Source organism: Balaenoptera borealis, assembly GCF_965194805.1.
Source record: "Balaenoptera borealis genome assembly, chromosome: X".
Taxonomy (NCBI): Eukaryota; Metazoa; Chordata; class Mammalia; order Artiodactyla; family Balaenopteridae; genus Balaenoptera; species Balaenoptera borealis.
In genome coordinates this window covers 110,463,823-110,488,740 of record NC_138881.1, presented here as the reverse complement: position 1 = coordinate 110,488,740, position 24,918 = coordinate 110,463,823, and the positions used below count along the sequence as shown (strand labels likewise).

The 24,918-nt window shown below is 38.3% G+C and overlaps 1 protein-coding gene across 2 annotated transcripts in view; it reads right to left on the bottom strand.

The window, feature by feature from the left end:
• The window catches only part of STK26 (serine/threonine kinase 26), a 70,757-nt gene that overhangs the window by 6,791 nt on the left and 39,048 nt on the right, over nt 1-24,918 (bottom strand). For both annotated transcript variants that reach the window (XM_082377926.1, XM_082377927.1), the window contains 4 exons: nt 13,438-13,668; nt 5,429-5,485; nt 502-610; nt 259-416 (listed from right to left, as the gene is read on the bottom strand). In XM_082377926.1, coding sequence (XP_082234052.1) covers nt 259-416; nt 502-610; nt 5,429-5,485; nt 13,438-13,668 — 555 coding nt within the window. The remainder of the gene's footprint in view (nt 1-258; nt 417-501; nt 611-5,428; nt 5,486-13,437; nt 13,669-24,918) is intronic.

Sequence of the window (24,918 nt, the reverse complement as noted above, 5' to 3'; positions counted from 1 at the left end):
CAGACTGTAGAGAGCCACATATGTGATAGTAAGAATTTTGGATTGTATTCCAAGTAGGATGAAAGGCCATTGAAGGGAAGAAGGTCCAAATACTACCAGCATCAAGGGAACGTATGATTTACCAGCAACATCTGACATGACTCTAGCTTTAGGAATACTTTAAAAGGAAGGAGTATTAAGGCAGTTTATTAAATAGGATAGTACACTATATAAAACTTAATATTAAAAACAAAATAGTTTGTACAGGTAACACTTTACTTTTGAGTCATAAGCTGACTGCTGGATAACTTCAGGAGCCATCCAAAATGGTGTTCCCACAAAGGTATTTCTTTTAATTTGTGTATCTGTCAGTTGGCCAGCAACTCCAAAGTCAGCAAGTTTCACATCTCCTTGTTCTGAGAGCAAGACATTGGCAGCTAGGAGGGAAAAAGAGATGAAAAAACCCTCAGCTTCCTCAGAATGCATCTGTTTTTCTCAGGTTCACATTAGACTTCTGTATACCTTTTATGTCTCGGTGAATTTTCTTTTCTGAATGCAGGTAGTCCAGACCTTTCAAAATTTCCTTTAGCATGGTAGCGATCTGGAACTCATCAAATGGACCAGCTCTCAGCTTAGGGGGAAAAACACATACATACATATACATGTAAAAGTTTGGAACAATGAAGTTCGAACTTGACATTCTCTTTGAAATAAGAGAATCGCTTAGATATATGAAGCAGTTCTGTTTATTAAACCAATATTTAAACAAATGAGAAAATTTTAAAAGGTGAGGAAAGTTAAGCCAAAGGGCAGAAAGGGTTTTTTAATGATTAGATTTAATCTTGAAAGATAGTACAACCTATATACTAGCTCCAAATCCTAAGGTTCTTAAATATTCACGTCAAAGATCTAAGAAACATGCTTAAATAATGACAGAACTAGCTTTCTTTTTCTCAGATAGGAAAAAAGAAATCAGCTACTTAAATTTTGGCATTTGCTGTTTAAAACTTATTAAATATTTACACCGAACTGATTTTTAGATCAGACGGTCCATAAGATTTTTGCAGCAACCAAATTTGATCATATAGGTCAGCTGTAGCACAGTTCTTAGCATTTGTGTATTTCAAAAACATTATAAAGCATAGAGCCTTTTTTGAGACTCAGATTTAAATTTCAGCTAGGAATATAATAATTAAACGATTCAGACTTTCATTGTAAAAAAAATATCAAATCATGGAGGGATACGGTTTTTCAAATAAATGTAACACATTTCCTTGTACTAAAGCCAGTAGTTTTAACTGTAATACAAGGAAAGCAATGATTAGGTTTCAGGAGAATTTGTAATGGAATATCTGAAAATCTCTCCTTAAAATAAATGGTTATTTTAAAATTCTGGTACCTCATAAAGCACAAACAGTGGACTGTACAATATTATTACAGGAAAGGGTGGGAATCTAAAGTCAGAGCTGAGGTAGAGTTCTGTTTGCTGGAAGGAGGGAAGAGGTGGTGAAAATCAAATATTGCCCACTCTGCCTCACACTGGGAGGGATTCACAGCTCTTTGGCACCTTCTGTATTTCATCTTTCATGAATGCCATATTTATTCTGAATAAAGGGCACTTTCATGTTGAAATTTAACAGCTTAAAATAGAAACCACACTTCGGTCTCACCATTTAATATTAACTATGCTCTGGATATATAGTATACTCCAGGGATGTTCATAGTTCAATAGGTGCCTTTCCTAGGTAACATTATCTGTTTACTTTCAAATATATCAACTTCCACCCCAAAAGTTTCTATTTAAACAGCAGTGATTAAAGTCATCTAAGAGGTGAAAATGGCATATTATTTTATTGATTGCTGGCAATGAAATTCTGAGGTACTACCAAATAAGTTAAAGATAAATGTCGGGCTTCCCTGGTGGCGCAGTGGTTGAGAATCTGCCTGCCAATGCAGGGGACACGGGTTCGAGCCCTGGTCTGGGATGATCCCACATGCCACGGAGCAGCTGGGCCCGTGAGCCACAGTTGCTGAGCCTGCGCGTCTGGAGCCTGTGCTCCGCGACAAGAGAGGCCGCGATGGTGAGAGGCCCGCGCACCGCGATGAAGAGTGGCCCCCACTTGCCACAACTGGAGAAAGCCCTCGCACAGAAACGAAGACCCAACACAGTCATAAATAAATAAATAAATAAATAAATAAATAAATAAAAGAACGTGAATTTCTAAAAAAAAAAAGATAAATGTCATACTACTTAAGATTAGTACTTAGTATCACTGATCATAAAATGTTGACAGGGCCAGAGGAGGTATACCCTCAGTCACTTAGGAAATTAGGAAATTGGGCAAGGTCCATATAAAAGGTACTAGCTATCATTCTGAAGGGTTTCTAAAAGTGCCCTGGATAATACAGAATTTTAAAAATATATTTAAGTAAAAACAAACAGAAAAGTGGTCCTACAGACCCATTAGCTTATCTGGTATACTTAGGTCCAGTTTAAAATTCAGTAAAAGTAAAATCTCACTTAACTGGGTACCGGAGGGGGATGGTAGGGGCGCCTGGGTGGCAGGGAAATGGGAATGGGGTGGTGGCAGAGCTGGGTTTTTCTTGTTCACTATCAGACAGAAAACTGTCCCAAACGTTGTGGTTAAAATGTTTCTTTAGCCATGATGATAATGATCAGAAAAGGAGAAATAAGGGAGTTGGAAAGAGAAGGAAGGTAAAGTAGATGGAACACAGATTGCTTTTTAAAAAATGTCCAATGCAACCTTGGGAGAGATGATGCAAGATCTTGGTCGACTGTCCCTGGAGCACACAACTGAGCTTCTCTCCAAAGACTGAAGACCATATCATGTCTCTAATAGCTAACACTTCTGCCCCCAGGGCAGTGTACTGGCCTTGTGTGATTTGCCTCTGTTGTCAACTGAGGATATTCAAGAGAGGGACATTTTCCCTTTCAAAGACTATCTACTTGTGGGCTTGGGGGTGTTCCCCATACTCTTTTGACTTCCAGCCAGTCCCTAATGCAGCATGTTCTGTTATGCTTTCTCTTACAGTTAGCATATTGTTTCCAACTTTTTCCCTTGGTGCTCATGTTTTACTCTCTTAACCTTATTATATGTGTTTTTGTTGTAAGTCACTGCAATTCTATTTGGAAAGAAGTAAGGTATAATCAATTCAATAAAATAATGTACAGTACGCTCAAAGTCTGTTCACATACAACTAATTATTTTTGTTAGAATGGGAGGGAATCTTGAGGTATACACTATATAATGTTGACATCAATTACTGGTCATAATCATGTTCCATTAGTCAGGCACCAGCTTAAGGGATGAACGCTCTCTACCCGGCATCCCTCCTGATTTCTCTTGTCCCTGGTAGCAGTGCCCTCCTCTAAGCCTGATCCTTTCTTAGATTCCCCCAAATGATAGCATTCATTCGTACAGGACTATATATGAAGCAGAAATAGCACATTTTCTCATCACTTGCTCTGCCTACAAAGTCCAGTCAAATGAGGTTTATAATTAAATCACAATATCATTAAGTGTTAGGGCTAGAAAAACAGAATTAGAGAGATTACTCATCTAGTTTCTTCATTGAACATTTGAGGCACAGGTCCAATGGCTTGCCCAATATTAGCCAGCTAGTCAATGGCAGAACCAGGACTAGGATCTAGGTCTCTTGATTTTAAGAACATTCTAAGTTCATTGAATTTATGCTAATAGGTATTTGTTGTATTTAGGTGGAGATCAGAATGGCAGGATGAGATTATGATCTCACAATCCTTTCATTCAGAGATTTCATAAAACTGACCAAACTACTACTGGGGATACAGATTGTATTAGTTAGGGCTGGGCCAGTGTCCAGTGCTTCACATTGCTATCAGAAATCCGGATGAAAGCAGTGCACTAGCTTTGCCAATGCCTACAAAACGGGGAAGCGACATGGTAAGCACTTTTGGGGGCCAGTTAACTGTGATAAATTTGGAAAGGGTTCTTAATATTTAAGAAGTGGAAGGAGGCTCGTGGAGCAATTGTGAGGCTTCTTGTGGAGCTAATGAAAAAACTATTGTGTAATCAAACCATGTGACAAGAGAAAGAGCTGAGATCATTTAACGGCAAGAGGAGAATGAGACCTGACTCCATATGCATGAAGGATTATTATCCAAAGAAACACCAGTTATGTTCTCTCGCTAGAGAGGAGAGAGAAAGAAAAAAATGAACTTGAGCTTTACGATATAAGAATTACATTAGACACAAGGAAGGATGACCTAACTCAGCAACTGATTAAACTGAGATGAATTCCTAGAAGATGAGGCTCTCCATCAAGTTTAATTACCATTTCTTTAGAATGATTTAAGTATGGTTCTGTTTAAAGGGAAGAAAATCGCTTATGGTCATTTCTGTTCACAGGATTATTTGAAACTTTGGAGTCACTGGCAGTCAGGATGAAAGCCTTTAAAAAATATTTGATTACTTTCAGTCAGAAAAACTCATCTCCACTTTAAAAAATAAGAATTAAAATTACTTTTAGAAACAGCAGACTCTTATCATTTCAAAGGCAGAAGCATATTATATAAAAGTCATATAATATTAAACATGGAAGAGGAGCTTAGTGCAAATTCTTTGTTTTATAGGACAGCCAAGTCCAAGGAATTTATGCGTCTGGTTCACAGTCACAGAGTTAGTTATAAATAGAGCCAGCGCTAGAACCTCAAACTCCCACAGGCCAGCCCAGTGGTTATTCTACTACACAAACTTGTCTCTAGTCATTCATATTGCATTTTAAATACAATGTCATATTAATAAAGATTTAAAAGGTGGGGAACAACACTGACAGAATCACACCACTTGGGGAAAACAACCAGTGTTTCTCAAAAACATTTCATGCACGAACATATCTTCATTGGTTAGAACTTTTCCCGCACACTGCAGGATTGTAGCAGCCTGGTCCCTGCCCACTAAAATGGCTGTGGCACTTCCAAGTCATTGTGACAAAGATGCCATCACATTTCCAAATGACCTATAGAGGGGCACAGAGAACTCTGCAGAGAGCTGGGTCTGTAGGCCTTCTTGGTCAGAACCCAAGAGCCAATTTTAGAGACAGTTATCTGAATGATATCTTTTTAAAAAATCTAAGAACACTGAGTCTTCTCAGGGATAAGCATGTAAAGTAAAACTCTAAACTGACGGCAACTGTCACACACTCATTCCTAATTTGGGGGGAATTTTATTTTATTAAGCTGTTTGCATTTCTTATATACTTTAAGAATGCCAGCAACGTGCGGAACCCTGCAATACAGCTGAATCTATGTAAGAGTAGTGGTCCTGAAGACAGAGTGAACATATTAACTAAACAACCGCTTAGCTTGTCCAAAAACCATTGCTTACTCCAATTAAAAGAAAAAAGTGCAAGTATGGATATATGTGTGTAATTATTTAAAAATACTTACAAGATCCAGTGCTGAACCGCCACCCAGGTATTCCATTATTATCCATAATTTTGAACCCTGTAAAAGCCATGAAATAGTTTAATAATTATAAACCTGAGCCAAGTAACATACTAGCATAAATGTTAAATCTGACATACTAATGTACTGGTTCTAAAATATAGGTTTAAAATTAGTTGTTTGGAACTCAGAATATATTTTTCCATAGAATATTACAAATGAAAGTCAAGTTCTGAGTCTTGGCCCTCCCTGAAACCTATTTAGCATATGATACAGCTAAATAAATAACACATTATTGTTCCTTATTGTTTAACTGTTAGCAACTTTTATAAAACCCAGAAAAAAACCATCGCTTTAAATTATTTGGAATAATGATGCTGAAAGGAAAAGATAGTTACATTAAAGAATGAGGAGGTAAATAGAGACTTGTAGAAATTTTGAATGGGGCTTCTGGGTACTTCCCATGTGATTTTGGAGTTTGAGGACACTGGGTATTGTGCCTTATTTTAGATTTTGGCTTTTGTTTTAATGTACTTTACAACTTTTACCAACGAGGATTAACGGGGATTTTTCGTACACATATGGAACCTAGAAAGAACATTGACTCCCCTCTCCCCCGAGGTAAATGGATAAGAGAAAGGGAGTGTGTAGCTTAAAAAGCATTATGATTAATCCATGTAGAATTAACTTCACTGTAAGTTGTACAAGAGGAAATGGAGCTCATAGGGGGAACACGTGTATTTGAATTACAAAACAGGTGTACACACACACACACACACACACACCATTCAGCTACATCAGCTAAATCATTAAATCATTTTTCTTTCAGCTATAGTTTGAAATACGGGAGACATCTCTCTCTCCATACCATTTCATGAGTGGTATTCTCTGAATTATTGTAGGACCACGGAATTGACTGGAAGCGGAATGGTTGGTTTTGCTAAACTGGCCAATAGCCAAGTTGTGAATGGATTGTGTTCCAAAAGTCCATTTTTAAGTAAGATGTTTGGAATTTGGAAAGCCAGCATTTTCCCATAAAAATAATGCCTAGGTTCCTGGAGCAGTGTCCTCCAAAAAGACAATTTAACACAAAGATATCCATAGTATAGCAGAAAGGATACCAGAGGCACTACCATTTATACCATAACAATGTTTCTAGGGGAAAATATATTCAGTGTCGTGCTTCAATTTGGGATGTCAGGAACACATTTCTCACCTTTACAGTCCCAGCTGTGGAATGAAGATTCTCAAGCTGTTGCCAGGAGTCCTCAAACTCCAAAGTCCCTGGGAAGTACTCAGGAGTTCCATTCAAAATTGCCAAGTGTCTCCATGAGACTGGGGCTTTATTATGGCAGAGAATGGACTCCAATAACATGATGATGAGTGTTTAGGGGACACTGTAGTGGGGGGAATGGGTTGTGGTGTAGGGTAAGGGTCCGGGCAGGGAAGGCTCAGTTAAATTAAGATGCTGACATTATGTAGGATGTATAAGAGAAAGAAAGGAACAATGTCCCCCGCCCATCTTGACATCAACTCTCTCCTGTCACAGCAGGCCAGCTTGAACTGAGAAGAGAAAGAGTGGTGTATACAGTAGGAAGGAGAGGAAATAACTCCCCATAACAGTGGGAGAGGAGAAGAGTTCCAGGAGTGGTTCATGTAACTTGTTTTCATGTATAGAAATTAGGACTCAGAACATAAGAACTGTGAACCTGATGCATCTTCATACTTTTTTCTACAGAAGAAAAAAATGTTTCTCACAATGCCGTACAGCCTGAGAAGTTTTTCTTTTGCCACGTTTTTTCCCTAAGTACTACATTCTACCTCATGAATTCAGAATGCTTCCCATTCACCTGACATTCAAAGAAAAATAAAAAGATCTTATAAAACATGTTTATCTGTTTTGCAGTTCTGCATGAATGAAAGCACCTGTTTTCCAAGTTAAAAACAATGTGTGTCTTTTTTTTTTGGTACCGATTCAAAACAGAAACTTACCAAAATGTATTCATAGAAAGCTTAAAAAGTCATTAAACTTATGACTAAGCAAATTCCCGATCTGAAAAGAAGGCTTCCTCTTTGCAAGCGAGCTATTCAGTGGAACTAGGACTCTTCTGAAACAGGCAGGGAACCAGAGCTGCCTCATAGCTTTTCTGGCTGCTTCCTTCTGATTGTCACTTCTGCAGACAAGCCTCGCTGGAGAATGGTTATAGGTCCAGACATTCAGAAGACTGCGAGGCAGACAGGGGAACTGAAGCGAGGCCCGAGTGGGCACAGGCAGGAATGGCGAGCTGGTGGGGCTCCTCCCTACTCAAGGAAGCTTAACCCACACAGGCTCTTACTCGTTCCTTGTCCACAGCAGGTCTTAATGAAAACACCAGTCACAAACCAAAGCCAACCAAAAAACCTAGACCCTGTGTTTGTATTCTTTTGGGGGACTACAATTTCTATCTTTGATTTCTGGTAAAAGATGTTTGTGTTGGAGAATGCAAATATGTGTGTTTGGTTTGTTCTTAAATAATTTAAAAGGCTAAGATGATATCTACATACTGGTTTACAAATCCAAAAGAGCCAAGTGACTCTAAACCTCTAAACCATAACCATATATCTGGCACATTTAAGTATAGGAAGTCCCTGAAGGAAAAATGTCACTTCTCCAATTATAAAATGATCCAAATGTTTTAACAATGGGTTGGAGGAGTTAAGTTTAAAGTCCTGCATCAGGGACTTCCCTGGTGGTGCAGTGGTTAATAATCCGCCTGCCAATGCAGGAGACACGGGTACGAGACCTGCTCCGGGAAGATCCCACATGCCATGGAGCAACTAAGTCTGTGCGCCACAACTACTGAGCCTGTGCTCTAGAGCCCACGTGCCACAACTACTGAAGCCCATGCGCCTAGAGCCCGTGCTCCGCAACAAGAGAAGCCACCGCAATGAGAAGCCTGCGCACCGCAACGAAGAGTAGCCCCCGCTCGCCGCAACTAGAGAAAGCCCACGCGCAGTAACGAAGACCCAACACAGCCAAAAATAAATAAATAAATAAAATAAAGCCCTGCATCAACATGGGTGGTCAGTTAGGGGTTAGGAAATGGCTCTCTGTTCCAAAATTCAGAACCCCTAAAGAGTAAGTACTTCAAGAAATAGTTACAGATGTAGAAAACAAACTTATGGTTACCAGGGGGTAAGGGGGGAGGAGGGATAAATTGGGAGATTGGGATTGACATACACGCACTACTATATATAAAATAGATTACTAATAAGGACCTACTGAATAGCACAGGAAACTCTACTCAATACTCTGTAATGGGCTATATGGGAAAAGAATCTTAAAAAGAGTGGATATATGTATATGTATAACTGATTCATTTTGCTGTACACCTGAAACTAACATAACATTATAAATCAACTATACTCCAATAAAAATTTTTAAAAAGAGTTAAGTACTTCAGAGTTATACTGTTTACTGGGGAGAAGTTGGAGCCTAGTTTTAACAAATCACTGGTGTCTGGAGTATCAACTCCATCACCCCATGGGGCCTTTGAATTTGCCACTAAAGCAGACACTTGGCTAAAGGGGGAAGAAATGCTACTGTGGAACTTGGAATTCATTTGCTCATAGAAAAAATGTTTAAAAAAACATTTAAAATACCCATTATATATATTTATGAGATAATTATTGAACAGAGATCAAGTACATGTTGAATTAAGTTGGTTGGTCTATGAAGCAAATAGCCAGTCATAACACTGACCACATAAACCAGCATGTGTAAGTAAAATAAGCCAGTCACCAAAGGGCAAATGTTGTATGATTCCACTTATATGAGGAGTCTACGGTAGGGAAACTCACAGAGACAGAAAGTAGAATGGTGGTTACCAAGGGCTACGGTGAGGAGAGAACGGGGAGTTATAGTTTAATGGGTACAGAGTTTCAGTTGAGGAAGATGAAAAAGTTCTGGAGATGAATGCTAGTGATGGTTGCAAAATCACATGAGTGTATGAAATGCCACAGAACTGTACATTTAAAATGGTTAAAATGGTAACTTTTGTGATATATATTATACCACGATAAAAAAAGAAACAGAATGTGAAATCTTATATAACTGCAAGGAATACTAGAGATCATCTTGCCAGATACTTTACCAACTTGGAATCGTTTTCTTCCAGTCTAGAATGCCTTGTCTATACCCCACCCTCACATCCCAAACCCTATCAAAATCATACTCAAGACCCACTTTAAGTGCTATTCCCCACTTTTTGGGTTATTGCACTTGATGCACCTACCCACAGATAAGTGGGAGATATGAGATAAGTTAGATATACCTATCTGGGGCTAAGGAGAGAGGCTGAAACCAGACACATGAATTTAGAAATTGTCAGAATGAAGTAGATGAGACTGACCAGGGCAAATATGCAGAATGAGAGGAGTGCACAGAGTAGGTGACCGAAAAATAAATATCTGCTGAATAGAATCTAACATGGGGCTTCTTAGAGGTGTATTATAGGAAGTTTAAAGCTATTCTTATTTTGAGGAAAAAAACCACTGTACAAGGAGGAAATATTTCCCTCTCCAATTTCCTTCAAGTTTTATAAGAAAACTATGATTTTTAAAAATGAAAGAATATTCCAGAAATATTCCAGAAACACTCACCATACATTGGAAATAAGCACACACAAAAGTCTCAGGAAAAATAATGAGAAGGAAACAAAACTGTACAGACTCTATTCTGGAATATTTTACTTCAATCATTCAATTCTTTTTTTTTTTTAAATAAATATCAGTCGTTGTGGTATGTGGAGGGGGGCATATTTCTTTAACATAAACAGAAATCTAAAAGCAATTTTCAGCAGCAAATAAAGGCATGATTCAAATTCTATTCAATGCCTGAGTGAGCTTCATTTTAAGATTTACATCGAACTAGAAAAATATTTAAAGATTATAAAAGATTCTTCCAATGTTATGAGATCAGAAGGGAAGGGTTTGCTTATTTTAGCACTCGTCATAAAGACTAACTTTGTCTGTCAAGAAAATCTGCAGTGAAGTGAAATTAAAGGAAAATATTGTGGTCATACTGATGTGTCTGTCTGGTTTTTACTCTTGTTTTTAAAAACGAAGTTATACAGTGAGCTCAGTCAAAATGAATACCTAGTACATTTTTGCATGTCTCAAGGAAAGTACTACAACTACATACAGTTTCAGAGAGCATATAATTTTCTCTCAAGTGCAATAAATTTTCCTCCAGCTAACAGTGAGGGTTTTGGTTATGTCCTGTGTTAGGACAACCTGAGAAGAACCTGTATCCTACTTTACTCAATTAACTTGACTCACAAACTCTCCCATGTCATCTGAAACGGAAGGATGGGCCACAACAAGAACATAAGTCGATTGATGATGCAGTTCTCCGATGGTACTTAGAGGATGTAGCCTTGATTTCACTGACTGAACTAAACAGAACCCTGTTATATTTGATGTGATTTTAGTTTAAAAAAATTTAAGCCTGTAAAGTCACACTATGGTTTAATATGAATGGAAAATAAACAAGTGGTCAATTTAAGAAAGTAATTTAAATAAATGGTATTAAAGAGTTATAAAATCATATTTCTTTTTCTTTGTGCATATATATATATATATATCCATATAGAGATAATATGTGTGTGCACAAATAATCTAGATACAAATATAATCAATAGCAGCCATCTGTGAATTTCTACAATTTTATCATGAAGTAACATGTTCTTCAAAGTAGGCTTTCTCATCATGTATTTTAATTAGTGACGGGTAAACGAGATAAAAATAATGCAGTTTAATTCTGTAAGAAGACATCTTGGATAATAGTTTTGTATCACTAACTGGCCTGAGAACATTAAACAATCAAGATTTGGAGAAAACAAACTATCAGTTTGATTTATTAAAAGATTAAGTATTTTTTGGGTGACTGGTACATGTATACTATAAGGAAAATTTTTTTAAATGTGAAATCTTAGGAATAAATAATAAAAACAGAGTTACAGTTCATTTTCCATGGGAGTACTGAATATGAATAAAGAAAGGTAAGCAAACAATAAAACTCAATACCATGTCAGTACCCATTTTCAATATAATACACAATAGCGCGTTTTAAATAGGGCTTCTTTAATATAAGTCAGTCACCAAAACTAGCTTATCTGATACAGGTGCCTAAAAATAGCAAGTGTTCAGATTTGCTCTAGAGTGGGTCTGGAATTACAAGGATTCAATCCAGAAAGAGTAAACCAGAATAAGCAAAACACATACACACATCACCACCACCAACAACAAATTCCCTGGGCTGCCTACAACCACGCCTGCTATGGAAATTAGAAGGGAGACCTAAAACCACTGAGATTGAATGACCACCCCCATAGGATTCCTAAAAAGGAATCTGACCCACTAAATAAGCTTTTTAGGAAAGAATATAAAAGCAAAGTGAACCACAAAGAATCAAGTAATTAGGTATACAGTAAAATAGAGTAATGGCTAACACTTAAAAGTATATTGCATAGGAGCTACCAGCAGTATCACCTCCTCTTGGAAGCCTTTCCTTCATACCATCATGGAAAAAAAGGGTAGAGGTGACCATTTTCTTATTTATGCTTCATCTGTACCTTGTACACATTCAATCACAAAATCTACACCATTTTAGTGCAATATGAGACTGTGAGCTTTTTAATGGCAGGAGTTGTTCACTTTTACATCTCCATAACCTAGTACAGTGTGTGACACATAGTGACTGTTTGGCTATTTAATGATTCATTCTACTATGCATTACTGCCACAGTCACCTAATTCACGTACTATTAGAATAAATTAGGCTCTGTGGAGAATTCCCTGGCAGTTCAGTGGTTAGGACTCTGCGCTTCTCCTGCAGGGGGCCTGGGTTCAATCCCGCAAGTCACGCAGCGCGGCCAAAAAAAAAAAAAAAAAAGGTTAGGCTCTGTAAAGAGCCAGGGAAATCGATGAATTTCTATATCAGTATTAGCTAATATAGATAGTTTATCCTAGGGTATATTTGATCAGCAGAACATAAAAAGACAGCATCAATTTTTGTGCAGGCCAACAGCCTGATGGGTTATAAACACACCCTTTTGGCCTAGAGATAGATGGACAAACAAACAAACAAAAAACCTTCCCCCTTGTAAGCCCTGAAAATCAAAGATCTAACTAATACTGCCCTCCTTTGAAAAATATCAGTATGGGGATACTTTTTTTTAAATTTTAAAATAATTTAAACTCTAAGCTAGATTTTTCTAATTATTTATTGTTTTATATTTCAATAGACACAAATCCTGACTCTATAAATATGGAACCCAAGAACTCTTGGGTTTCAGTCACCAAAGAGTTTTCTGTGATGCAGTAATAACTCCATCTGCTGGAAATTCAGGTGTCTGCTAATTCCATAATCCTGGAAACTAAAAATCCAACTTTTTTTTGGTGGGGGGGAACAGATATTAATCTATTTAATTCCATTTCAACAAATATTTATCATGTACTTAAGATGTGCCATGCTCTGTGCTAAGTGATGTGAAAACCAAGACGGGTTGAACTAAACTCCCTGCTGTCAAGAAGCTTACAACCTAGAGGGAGAGAGAGATGTGTAAATAACCACCATAACTCAATGGAATAGTGACATGCTTACATATGCCATCAATTCTGAGGTTGAGACAGACGGGACCATTGAGAATAATGTGTAAAAGCCCAGGGAGAAAGCTCTTTCCTGGCAAAGGATATGTCTCAAGGCTCAGCTGCCTTTCTGTTCCTCCATCAACCCAAAAGTTCAGGTGTGGAAAAATGTTGCAGCTGAGTACTGGGATGCACTCAGGATACAGCTGCTAAATCTAAAAACAGTCTATTTTGGCCCTACAAATGGAGCTGAATTCTGCCTGGAGGCCAAAGGCTGTCAAATCCTAATTTAAGACATTGCCTTTCGAAAAACAGAATTAAAAAAAAAAGAAATACTTATAATGAAAATACCTTATGACTTAAATAATCCAGCGTACACATTACCTTTAAATATGATCCATAGTATTTTGTTACATATGAGCTGTCACACTGACTCAAAACAGTTATTTCTTGCTGAATGTCTTCAATTTCATCTTCGGCTTCCTCGAGGTCTATGATTTTAATAGCAACCACTTGCTGGGTACGGTTATCAATACCTTTGAAAACTTCTCCAAAGGAGCCTTTTCCAATGCGTTCTAATTTTGTGAACAGTTCTTCTGGATCGGCTATATTATTCTAAGGGGGGGGGGCGGGGAGAGAAAGAAAGGAAAGAGCACAAACATTTTGCATCAAGTTTTTAAATGAAGGAAAATAAATCACATGAGACAATACCACATTTAAAAAAAAAAAAGCATACAAACTCCCTTGACTCTCCGCATGTTGCTTTGTTAGAACAACTGTATCCCAAATGTCCAACTAGTCCATATTCTATTGGATCACCCACACTAAGTGGGCTTAGCTGATCCTGCTACCACAATCTCCTATAGCAAATGTTGTCTCTGGTGCACACCAAAGGGCCAGACTCTTTTTAGAATAAAGCAGCTGAATATACACAATTTGCACATTAATGCAATGGTAGTGATAATGAGAGAATACCTAATCTAAGCTATAGGTAGGTGAGTTGTTAAAATTCTTACATTCCACCAGCAAAATATTACCTTCTAACTCTCCTCTCTCTCCAACTTGGACATCCTAATCACTGCACCTATACTTCTAAACCACCATATAAACAACACAGAGCACAAAGGACCCAAGAATCTACAAGTCCTTTTTTTCTTCTTTACTTGGGATCCTATCTGTATGTAATGTTCTCATCAATGGCTGAAATAAGATTCTATGCTTTTATCACGATTGCAAGTACTCATAAGGAAATGGTAATATGTTGAACTTTCACAACACATCTCACAGTAGGAATCCAGAATAAATCAATATTTTGCTACAACAAAATCTGAATCAAGCATAAGGTTTTAGTTTAACAGATGTATAGGCATGACTTAGATTTATAAATTCACTGCCCTTTCCTGATTCAGAAATATCCTTTATCTAACAGTGTACAATTTTTAATTCAAATTTTTCTCCCACAAGATAACCTTTAACCTTACTTAAACTCATATTGCTGAATATATACTACTGATCAAGTAGAAAAAAAGATTTCCAAACCTCACAAAAATAGCATGTTATTAATTTATTATTTTTTATTTATTTTTATTTTTTCATGGGAAGGCGTTTTATTTTAAATATAGCAGTGTATACATGTCAATCTAATTTATACTTAAGTGCTTTATTAGTCCAGACCTAAAACCTTACTTTGAGTTCCTTCAAAATATAGAAGGATGCCATATAGTTCTGATGAACTGTCTATATTTAATTTGTTAATTGGACCTAGATTACCTGTTCACTTATTACAGTTTAACCTGGTCATCAATTTCAGGAGACAAGTTATTGAGTTAGCATGTTCCCTTATATCTTCTTTTATTAGACAAATAGATCATTAAAGTTTATTATTTTTCTGTCAAGTTTGTTGCACCATCATCACCAAATAGACCCAGTAAACTGCCTGCTTTTGAGTAACTTAAAAACTTATGACTGATTTTAAAGAATTTCACCAATTTTTCTTTTTTCAACCAGCCTAAATGACAGTTCGCACATGACCTGCTTAATTTATAAGCTTCCCCATTCTCCTTGATTGGATTTTTTCTATTTCTAAAAGACACTTTCCATGTATGCCATAGTCTCTTTGATATGGCAAGTTACTTGTTATCCCCACCCACCTCTAGTATTCACATGGGACAAATACATCTTCAGCTGCCCATATGAGCTTTTAAAAATAGTTTAGGCTTCGTAGGTTGCAAATGTTTCTTTAATGCTAACATTTTGTTATAATACCTTCTCCAAAACTTGCGTACCATCGTTATTGATTTACTTGGTGCTTAATTTCTTACCAAGACATTGTGATTAGTATCACATAGTATAATAGCTAACCCACAAGTTACCTCTGCCTACTTTTGGTGATGGTTCTTGTCTTTCTAGTACCTTGTGGCAAAAATACTCGCCAAATAGCTCAGTGATAGGTTCACCACCCTGTAACTTCCTAAATTCAGTGAATTTGGAAAAATAAAAAGAGCAAATCTTTCAGTTTTTCTGACGTAACTACAAAATAATCTAAAAGTTATAAATATACCATTGATTAAAAAGTAGATAGTATTGAATATGTACTTTCTGATAACACAGTCTGGACTAGGAGGTATATTAACTCTATAATGAGATTTTTTGTTGTTGTTGGAAGAAACAAAGATTAAATCCTCATCTTCTTAATTCGTGTTTTAAAAGGATTTGACTGAAACAATCAACCCTAGGGAGAACACAGCTGTTCTTGATTTCTATAATAAATGGGTTCCTGAAAGTATGTAAATCAAAGATTTAAAAATCAAGTCACATTTTGAATTTTAAACATGCTCTGAAGTGAATCCTAACTCATCAATAAATATAATTTAAGATTTTCAATCAAGGAATACCAAGTTGGAAAAAGAGAAAGATCTCTCATTTACACAACATTTGCACTTCCCAATCTTTTATTTTGGGACTAAAACTTCTCATGCAAAACCCTAATTTTCAGAGTGGAGGGAATCTTGAAAACAAGTTTTCATTAGTATAACCTCATCTCCCTGACTTCCTGAATCTGGGATAGATAATACCTAAGTTCTAACTCCCCATTCACCACGTCGCCAGCTTCTTAAACCAAAGTAAGACATATTTCCTTTTGGTTTTTCATGCAAGGGCAAAAGTCAAGTAAATAAATGGTAAACACTCCAAGCAATGCAATTTAAAAACCACCTTTATAAAGACGCTGGCTTGCCCAATCATTCACATTCACTCTTCTTTAGAGCCTCTAAGAAAATCAAGTCGGCCCCCTCTCAACACAAATCAGATAGTCTCTTAAGAATATTAAAATTTCTAAGTCTTTCTATCTCTATTGCAAAATTAGTTTACTGCTATATCTGTGCTTGCATTGCCTTCTTAAAGCCATAGCCCAGGAAGGAGCTCTAAGTTCTGCAGCAGCAAAAAGGATGAATGGCTAAATTAATGTCACATTGATTTACAACTAATGGTAGATGACTTATACACGTTGCACAAAAATGCGTCTGTGAAAATGAAAACCTCAGAGATCCATCTCAGGACATTCTCATTATTCCTTGACCTTCATCACCTGTCCTTAGCTTGGATTTGGACTCTTCAGCTATAGGTACATTGTTACAAATTTAAGTCTTAGACAGTATCATCGCCACTAAAACAGCAAAGATAACAACAACCTTTTAGTATGGAAATACTCTGAGGAAGTCCAAAGGGGAAAAATGTAGGATGATCATCTTACTTGTCTCCTGTGGAATGTCAGGGGCAGATGGGAGGGAGATCAAGATGGCAGAGTAGGAGGATGCTGAGCTCACCTCCTTCCACGAACACATCAAAATATATCTTACATATGAAGCAACTCTTGCTGAAAACAACCTGGAGCCTGACATAAAGGCTCTTCTACAACCAAGGCTATAAAGAAAGAGTTGCACAGAGTTGGGCAGGAAGGGAGGAAAAGCGATCTAGTTGGGACAAGTGCCCAAGTAGGGGACACACAAGAGGCAGGGGATAGCACAGCCTCAAGGATCCTCCGTGGGGAGTGATGGGTTCAAGCCACATGTTGGGCCTGACTCTGGGAAGACGAGTCTCCTTAGCTGGTTTGAAAACCAGTGGGACTTACCAGAGGGCTGTAAGAAACTGACACTCCACTCATGAAGAGCATGCACACACTTGCTTACTCCCAGGGAACAAGGTGGAGGAAACAGACTGAAAACTACCTGGAGCTCTGGCTGGTTTCCCTCAACTGCCACAGCCTGCTCCCCAGCCTGCACCAGGTGCCCACTCCAGCCTCTCTTGCTCTGGTGCAGCTCTCCACCACCACAAAGGCTGCTGCTGCCAAGGAGAGTGTACACACTTAGAGAGAATGGAGCTGCCTCGGACCCAACCCTGCCTCTGAACAAGGGGAAGGCAGCCATTACCAGCATGCACATGAGGAAGCAGCAGATTGAAAATTACCTGGGGCTCGGACTAACTTGCTGGGACTGCCCCAGCACTTACCCTGGCCTGTCCCGCAGGCCCCCTCTAGTACCTGTTGCTCCAGTGCTGCTCTCCACTAGGGCAGAGGTGCCATTGCCAGGGGGGTGGTGCACACACTTATAGAGGGAAAGGAACCAGCTCGGACCTAACCTTCAGGGCTCCTGCTCCAGTACCTTGGGCACCAACTCTGCCCCCAGTGAGGCGGTGATGGCCGCTGAGCATAGAAGAAGCCCTGGCTCTGGCTCTAGCCCTTCCATCTCCAGCACCACCTTCTACCAAGCTGATAGCTGCCAGCACACCCTGGGGGAAGATGTGACTCTTGCTCACGTCAGATCCGGCTCTCCTACCATAGCCACTGGGCACACGTAGACTGCATAGGGATGCTCCCACAGAAGCGTCAGATAGGTAACTCTTTCACCTAACTTCATAGAGACAGAGAAAATTAAACAAAATGAGAAGACAGAAGAATATATTTCAAATGAAAGAACAAGAAAAAAAAACCTGAAAAAAATCCTAGTGAAACAGAGGTAATTAATTTACCAGATAAAGAGTTCAAACCTTTAGTAATAAGAATACTAGCTGAACTTGGGGAAAGAATAGATGAACACAGTGAGAATTTTAGCAAGTAACTATAAAGTATAAAAACGAACCAGTCAGAAGTGAAGAATACAATAACTGAAATGAAAAATACACTAGAGGGAATTAATAGAAGATTAGGTGATACAGAAGAATGTCTAAGTGATCTGGAAGATAAAAGAATGTAAATCGTGCAATCAGAAGAGCAAAAATAAAAACACATTTTTGAAAATGAGGATAGTTTAAGGGGCTTATGAGACAACATCAAGCATACTAACATTTGCACTGAAGGGGTCCCAGAAGGAGAAGAGAGAGACAGAAAGGGGTAGAAAATGTACTTGATGAAATTATGGATGAAAAATTCCCGAAGCTGAAGAAGGAAATAGATTTCCAGGTACAGGAAACACAGAGAGTCCTAAACAAGATGAACCCAAGGAGAACCAGACCAAGACATATCAGACTTAAAATGGTGACAGTTAAAGATAAACAGAGAATTCTAAAGTCAGCAAGAGAAAAATAAAGAGTCACATACAATGGAACCCCCATAAGGCTATCAGCTGATTTTTCTGCAGGAATTTTGCAGGCCATAAGGGAGTAGCATGACATATTTAAAGTGCTGAAAGGGAAAAACCTACAACCTAGGATACACTACCAAGCAAGGCTATGATTCAGAATTGAAGGAGAGATAAAGAACTACTCAGACAACCAAAAACTAAAAGGGTTCATCAATAGTAAACTGACCTTAGATGAAGTGTTAAAGGGTTTTCTTTAAATGGAAAAGAAAAGGCTATAAGAAGTAAGAGTTTATAGGAAAGGAAAAATCTCACTAGTAAAGGAAAATATATAGTAAAGGATGTAGACCAATCACTTAAGTAAACTAGTATAAAGATTAAAAGACAAAAATTGTAAAATCAAGTACAATGATACAAAGGTAAGAGACAAACATGAAGATGTAAAATATGTCATCAAAAACACACAATGAGGGGGAGAGGAGTAAAAAATGTAGATCTTTAAAATGTGGTTGAACTTAAATGACTCCCAGTTTAAAACAAGTAGATATAGTTATAGGTCAACATATAGGAAACTGATGGTAAGCACAAATCAAAAACCTACCATAGATAAAAAAAAAAAAAAACTAAAAAGAAAGGAACACACACATACCATATAAGAAAATCTACAAACCACAAGGGAAGAAAAAGAAAAAGAAATGAACAAAGAAGTACAAAAACAACCAGAAAACAAGGAATAAAATGGCAATAAGTAGATACCTATCAATACTTACTTTAAATGTCAATGGACTAAATGCTCCAATCAAAAGACATAGGGTACCTACTGTATAGCACAGGGAACTCTTCTCAATACTCTCTAAAGACCTATATGGGGAAAGAATCTAAAAAAGAGTGGATCTATGTTTATGTATAACTGATCCACTTTGCTGTACAGCAGAAACTAACACAACATTGTAAATCAACTATACTCCAATAAAAGCAAAACAAAACAAAACAAAAGACATAGGGTGGTTGATTGGATAAAATAACAAGACCCATATATATGCTGTACAAGAGACTCACTTCAGAGCTAAAGACACACACAGACTGAAAGTGAGAGGATAGACAAAGATATTTCATCCAAATGGAAATGACAAGAAAGCAGGGGTAGCAATACTCCTATCAGACAAATAGACTTTAAAACAAAGGCTACAACAAAAGACAAAAAATGGGCATTATATAATGATAAATGGATCAATACAAGAAGAGGATATTAAATTCATTAACATGTATGTACCCAATACAGGAGAACGTAAATATGTAAGGCAAATCTTAACAGACTTAAAGGGAGAAATTGACAATAATACAATGATAGTAGGGAAATTTTAACACCCCACTTACATCAATGGACAGGCAACCAAGACAAAAAATCAATACGGCAACAATGGTCTTAAATGACACAATAGACAAGTTGGACTTAATAGATATCGACTTACAAGACATTCCATCCCAAAAGAGCAAAATACACATTCTTTTCAAGTGCACATGAAACGTTCTCCATGATAGATCACATGCTAGGCCACAAAACAAGTTTCTCAACAAATTTAAGAGACTAGAAATTAGATTAAGCATTTTTTCCAACCACAATGGTATGAAACTAGGAATCAATTACAAAAGAAAAATGGGGAAAACACAAACAAGTGGAGACTAAACAATATGCTACTAAAAGACCAATGGGTCAATGAAGAAATCAAAGAGGAAATCATAAAATACCTCAAGACAAATGAAAGTAGAAATATAACTTTCAAAAATCTATGGGAAGCAGGGGAGACCTTCAAGATGGTGGAAGAGTAAGACGTGGAGATCACTTTCCTCCCCAAAAATACATCAGAAATACATCTACATGTGGAACAACTCCTACAAAACACCTACTGAACGCTGGCAGAAGACCTCAGACTTCCCAAAAGGCAAGAAACTCCCCATGTACCTGGGTAGGGCAAAAGAAAAAAGAAAAAACAGAGACAAAAGAATAGGGACAGGACTTGCACCCCTGGGAGGGAGCTGTGAAGGAGGAAAATTTTCCACACACTAGGAAGCCCCTTACTGGCAGAGACAGGGAGTGGCAGGGTGGAAGCTTCAAAGCCAAGGAGGAGAACGCATCAAAAGAGGTGCAGAGGGCAAAGCATAGAGATTCCTGCACAGAGGATCAGTGCCAACCAGCACTCACCAGCCCAAGAGGCTTGTCTGCTCAACTGCCAAGATGGGTGGGGGTTGGGACCTGAGGCTCCAGCTTCTTCAGAGGTCAGATCCCAGGGAGAGGACTGCGGTTGGCTGCATGAACACAGCCTGAAGGGGGCTAGTGCGCCACAGCTAGCCGGGAGGGAGTTGGGGAAAAAGTCTGTACCTGCCTAAGAGGCAAGAGACCATTGTTTCGGGGTGCGTGAGGAGAGGGGATTCAGAGCACCACCTAAACAGGCTCCAGAGAGGGGCACGACCTGCGGCTATCAGCGCGGACCACAGAGACGGGCATGAAATGCTAAGACTGCTGCTGCAGCAACCAAGAAGCCTGTGGGCAAGCACAGGTCACTCTCCACACCTCCCCTCCTGGGAGCCTGTGCAGCCCGACACTGCCAGGGTCCCGTGATCCAGGGACAACTTCCCCGGGGAACACATGGCGCACCTCAGGCTGTTGCAACATCATGCCGGTCTCTGCCGCCGCAGGCTCGCCCCACATTCCGTACCCCACCTTCCCCCCAGCCTGAGTGAGCCAGAGTGCCCTAATCAACTGCTACTTTAACCCCGTTCTGTCTGGGCAGGGAACAGACGCCCTCAGGCGACCTACATGCAGAGGCGGGGCCAATCCAAAGCTGAACCCCAGGAGCTGTGTGAACAAAGAAGAGAAAGGGAAATTTCTCCCAGCAGCCTCAGGAGCAGCGGATTAAATCTCCACAATCAACCTGATGTACCCTGCATCTGTGGAATACCTGAATAGACAACAAATCAACCAAAATTTGAGGCAGTGGACGTTGGGAGCAATGATATATACATATGTTTTTTCCTTTTTCTCTTTCTGTGAGTATGAGTATGATTCCTTGGGTGATTTTGTCTGTATAGCTTTGCTTTTACCATTTGTTCTGGGGTTACGTCTGTCTGTTTTTTTTGTTTCTTTGGTTGTTTTTTTCTTTTTCTAATTACTTTTTACTATTTTTTATGTTTAATAATTATTTTTTATTTTAAAAACTTTATTTTATTTTTCTTTCTTTCTTTCTTTTTTTCTCCCTTTTCTTCTGAGTCGTGTGGCTGACAGGGACTTGGTGCTCTGGCTGGGTGTCAGGCCTGTCCCTCTGAGGTGGGAGAGCCAACTTAAGGACATTGGACCACCAGAGACGTCACGGCTCCACGTAATATCAAACAGTGAAAGTTCTCCCAGAGATCTCCATCTCAACGCTAAGAACCAGCTCCACTCAACAACCAGCAAGCTACAGTACTGGACACCCTATGAGAAACAACTAGCAAGAGAGCAACACAACCCCACCCATTAGCAGAGAGGCTGCCTAAAATAATAAACACGTCCGGTGGTGTGTTTTGGGGTGTCACAGACACCCCAAAACACACCACTGGATGCTGTCCTGCCCACTAGAAAGGCAAGATCCAACCTCATCCACCAGAACCCAGGCACTAGTCCCCTCCACCAGAAAGCCTACACAAGCCACTGAACCAACCTTAGCCACTGGGGGCAGACACCAAAAAGAATGGAAACTACAAACCTGCAGCCTGCGAAAAGGAGACCCCAAACACAGTAAGTTAAGCAAAATGAGAAGACAGAGAAACACACAGCAGATGAAGGAGCAAGGTAAAAACCCACCAGACCAAAAAATGAAGAGGAAATAGGCAGCCTACCTGAAAAAGAATTCAGAGTAATAATACTAAGGATGATACAAAAGCTTGGAAATAGAATGGAGAAAGTAAAAGAAACGTTTAACAAAGACCTAGAAGAAATAAAGAGCAAACAAACAATGATGAACAACACAATAAATGAAATTAAAAATTCTCTAGAAGGAATCAACAGCAAAATAACTGAGGCAGAAGAACGGATAGTGACCTGGAAGATAAAATAGTGGAAATAACTACTGCAGAGCAGAATAAAGAAAAACGAATGAAAAGAATTGAGGACAGTCTCAGAGACCTCTGGGACAACATTAAACACACCAAAATTCGAATTACAGGAGTCCCAGAAGAAAAAGAGAAAAAGAAAGGGACTGAGAAAATATTTGAAGAGATTAGAGTTGAAAACTTCCCTAATATGGGAAAGGAAATGCTTAAGTCCAGGAAGTGCAGAGAGTTCCATACAAGAAAAATCCAAGGACAAACACACCAAGACACATATTAATCAAACTATCAAAAATTAAATACAAAGAAAAAATATTGAAAGCAGCAAGGGAAAAGCAACGAATAACATACAAGGGAATACCCAAAAGGTTAACAGCTGATCTTTCAGCAGAAACTCTGAAAGCCAGAAGGCAGTGGTAGGACATATATAAAGTGATGAAAGGGAAAAACCTACAACCAAGATTACTCTAACCAGCAAGGATTTCATTCAGATTCGACAGAGAAATTAAAAGCTTTACAGATAAGCAAAAGCTAAGAAGATTCAGCACCACCAAACCAGCTTTACAACAAATGCTAAAGGAAATTCTCTAGGCAAGAAACACAAGAGAAGGAAAAGACCTACAATAACAAACCCAAAACAATTTAAAAAATGGTAATAGGAACATACATATCAATAATTACCTTAAATGTGAATGGATTAAATGCTCCAACCAAAAGACATAGACTGGCTGAATGGATACAAAAACAAGACCTGTATATATGCTGTCTACAGGAGACCCACTTCAGACCTAGGGACACATACAGACTGAAAGTGAGGGGATGGAAAAAGATATTCCATGCAGGTGGAAATCAAAAGAAAGCTGGAGTAGCAATTCTCATATCAGACAAAATAGACTTTAAAATAAAGAGTGCTACAAGAGACAAAGAAGGACACTACATAATGATGAAGGGATCAATCCAAGAAGAAGATTTAACAATTATAAATATTTATGCACCCAACACAGGAGCACCTCAATACATAAGGCAAATGCTAACAGCCATAAAAGGGGAAGTCGATGGTAACACACTCACAGTAGGGGACTTTAACACCCCACTTTCACCAATGGACAGATCATCCAAAATGAAAATAAACAAGGAAACACAAGCTTTAAATGATACACTAAACAACATGGACTTAATTGATATTTATAGGACAATCCATCCAAAAACAACAGAATACACTTTCTTCTCAAGTGCTCATGGAACATTCTCCAGGATAGATCATATCTTGGGTCACAAATCAAGCCTTGGTAAATTTAGGAAAATTGAAATCATATCAAGTATCTTTTCTGACCACAATGCTATGAGACTACAATCAATCACAGGAAAAATTCTGTAAAAAATACACACACATGGAGGATAAACAATAAACTACCAAGTAACCAAGATATCACTGAAGAAATCAAAGAGGAAATAAAAATATACCTAGAAAAAAATGACCATGAAAACACAATGACCCAAAACCTATGGGATGCATCAAAAGCAGTTCTAAGAGGGAAGTTTATAGCAATACAATCCTACCTCAAGAAACAAGAAACATCTCAAATAAACAACCTAAACTTACACCTAAAGGAATTAGAGAAAGAAGAACCAAAAACACCCAAAGGTAGCAGAAGGAAAGAAATCATAAAGATCAGATAAGAAATAAATAAAAAAGAAATGAAGGAAACGATAGCAAAGATCAATAAAACTAAAGGCTGGTTCTTTAGAAGATAAACAAAATTGATAAACCATTAGCCAGACTCATCAAGGAAAAAAGGGAGAAGACTCCAATCAACAGAATTAGAAATGAAAAAGGAGAAGTAACAACTGACAATGCAGAAATACAAAGGATCATGGGACATCACTACAAGCAACTATATGCCTATAAAATGGACAACCGGGAAGAAAGGGACACATTCTACGAAAATCACAACCTTCTGAGACTGAACCAGGAAGAAATAGAAAATATCAACAGACCAATCACAAGCACCAAAAGTGAGACTGTGATTAAAAATCTTCCAACAAACAAAAGCCCAGGACCACATGGCTTCACAGGCGAATTCTATCAAACATTCAGAGAAGAGCTAACACCTATCCTTCTCAAACTCTTCCAAAATATACAAGAAGGAGGAACACTCCTAAACTCATTCTAGGAGGCCACCATCACCCTGATACCAAAACCAGA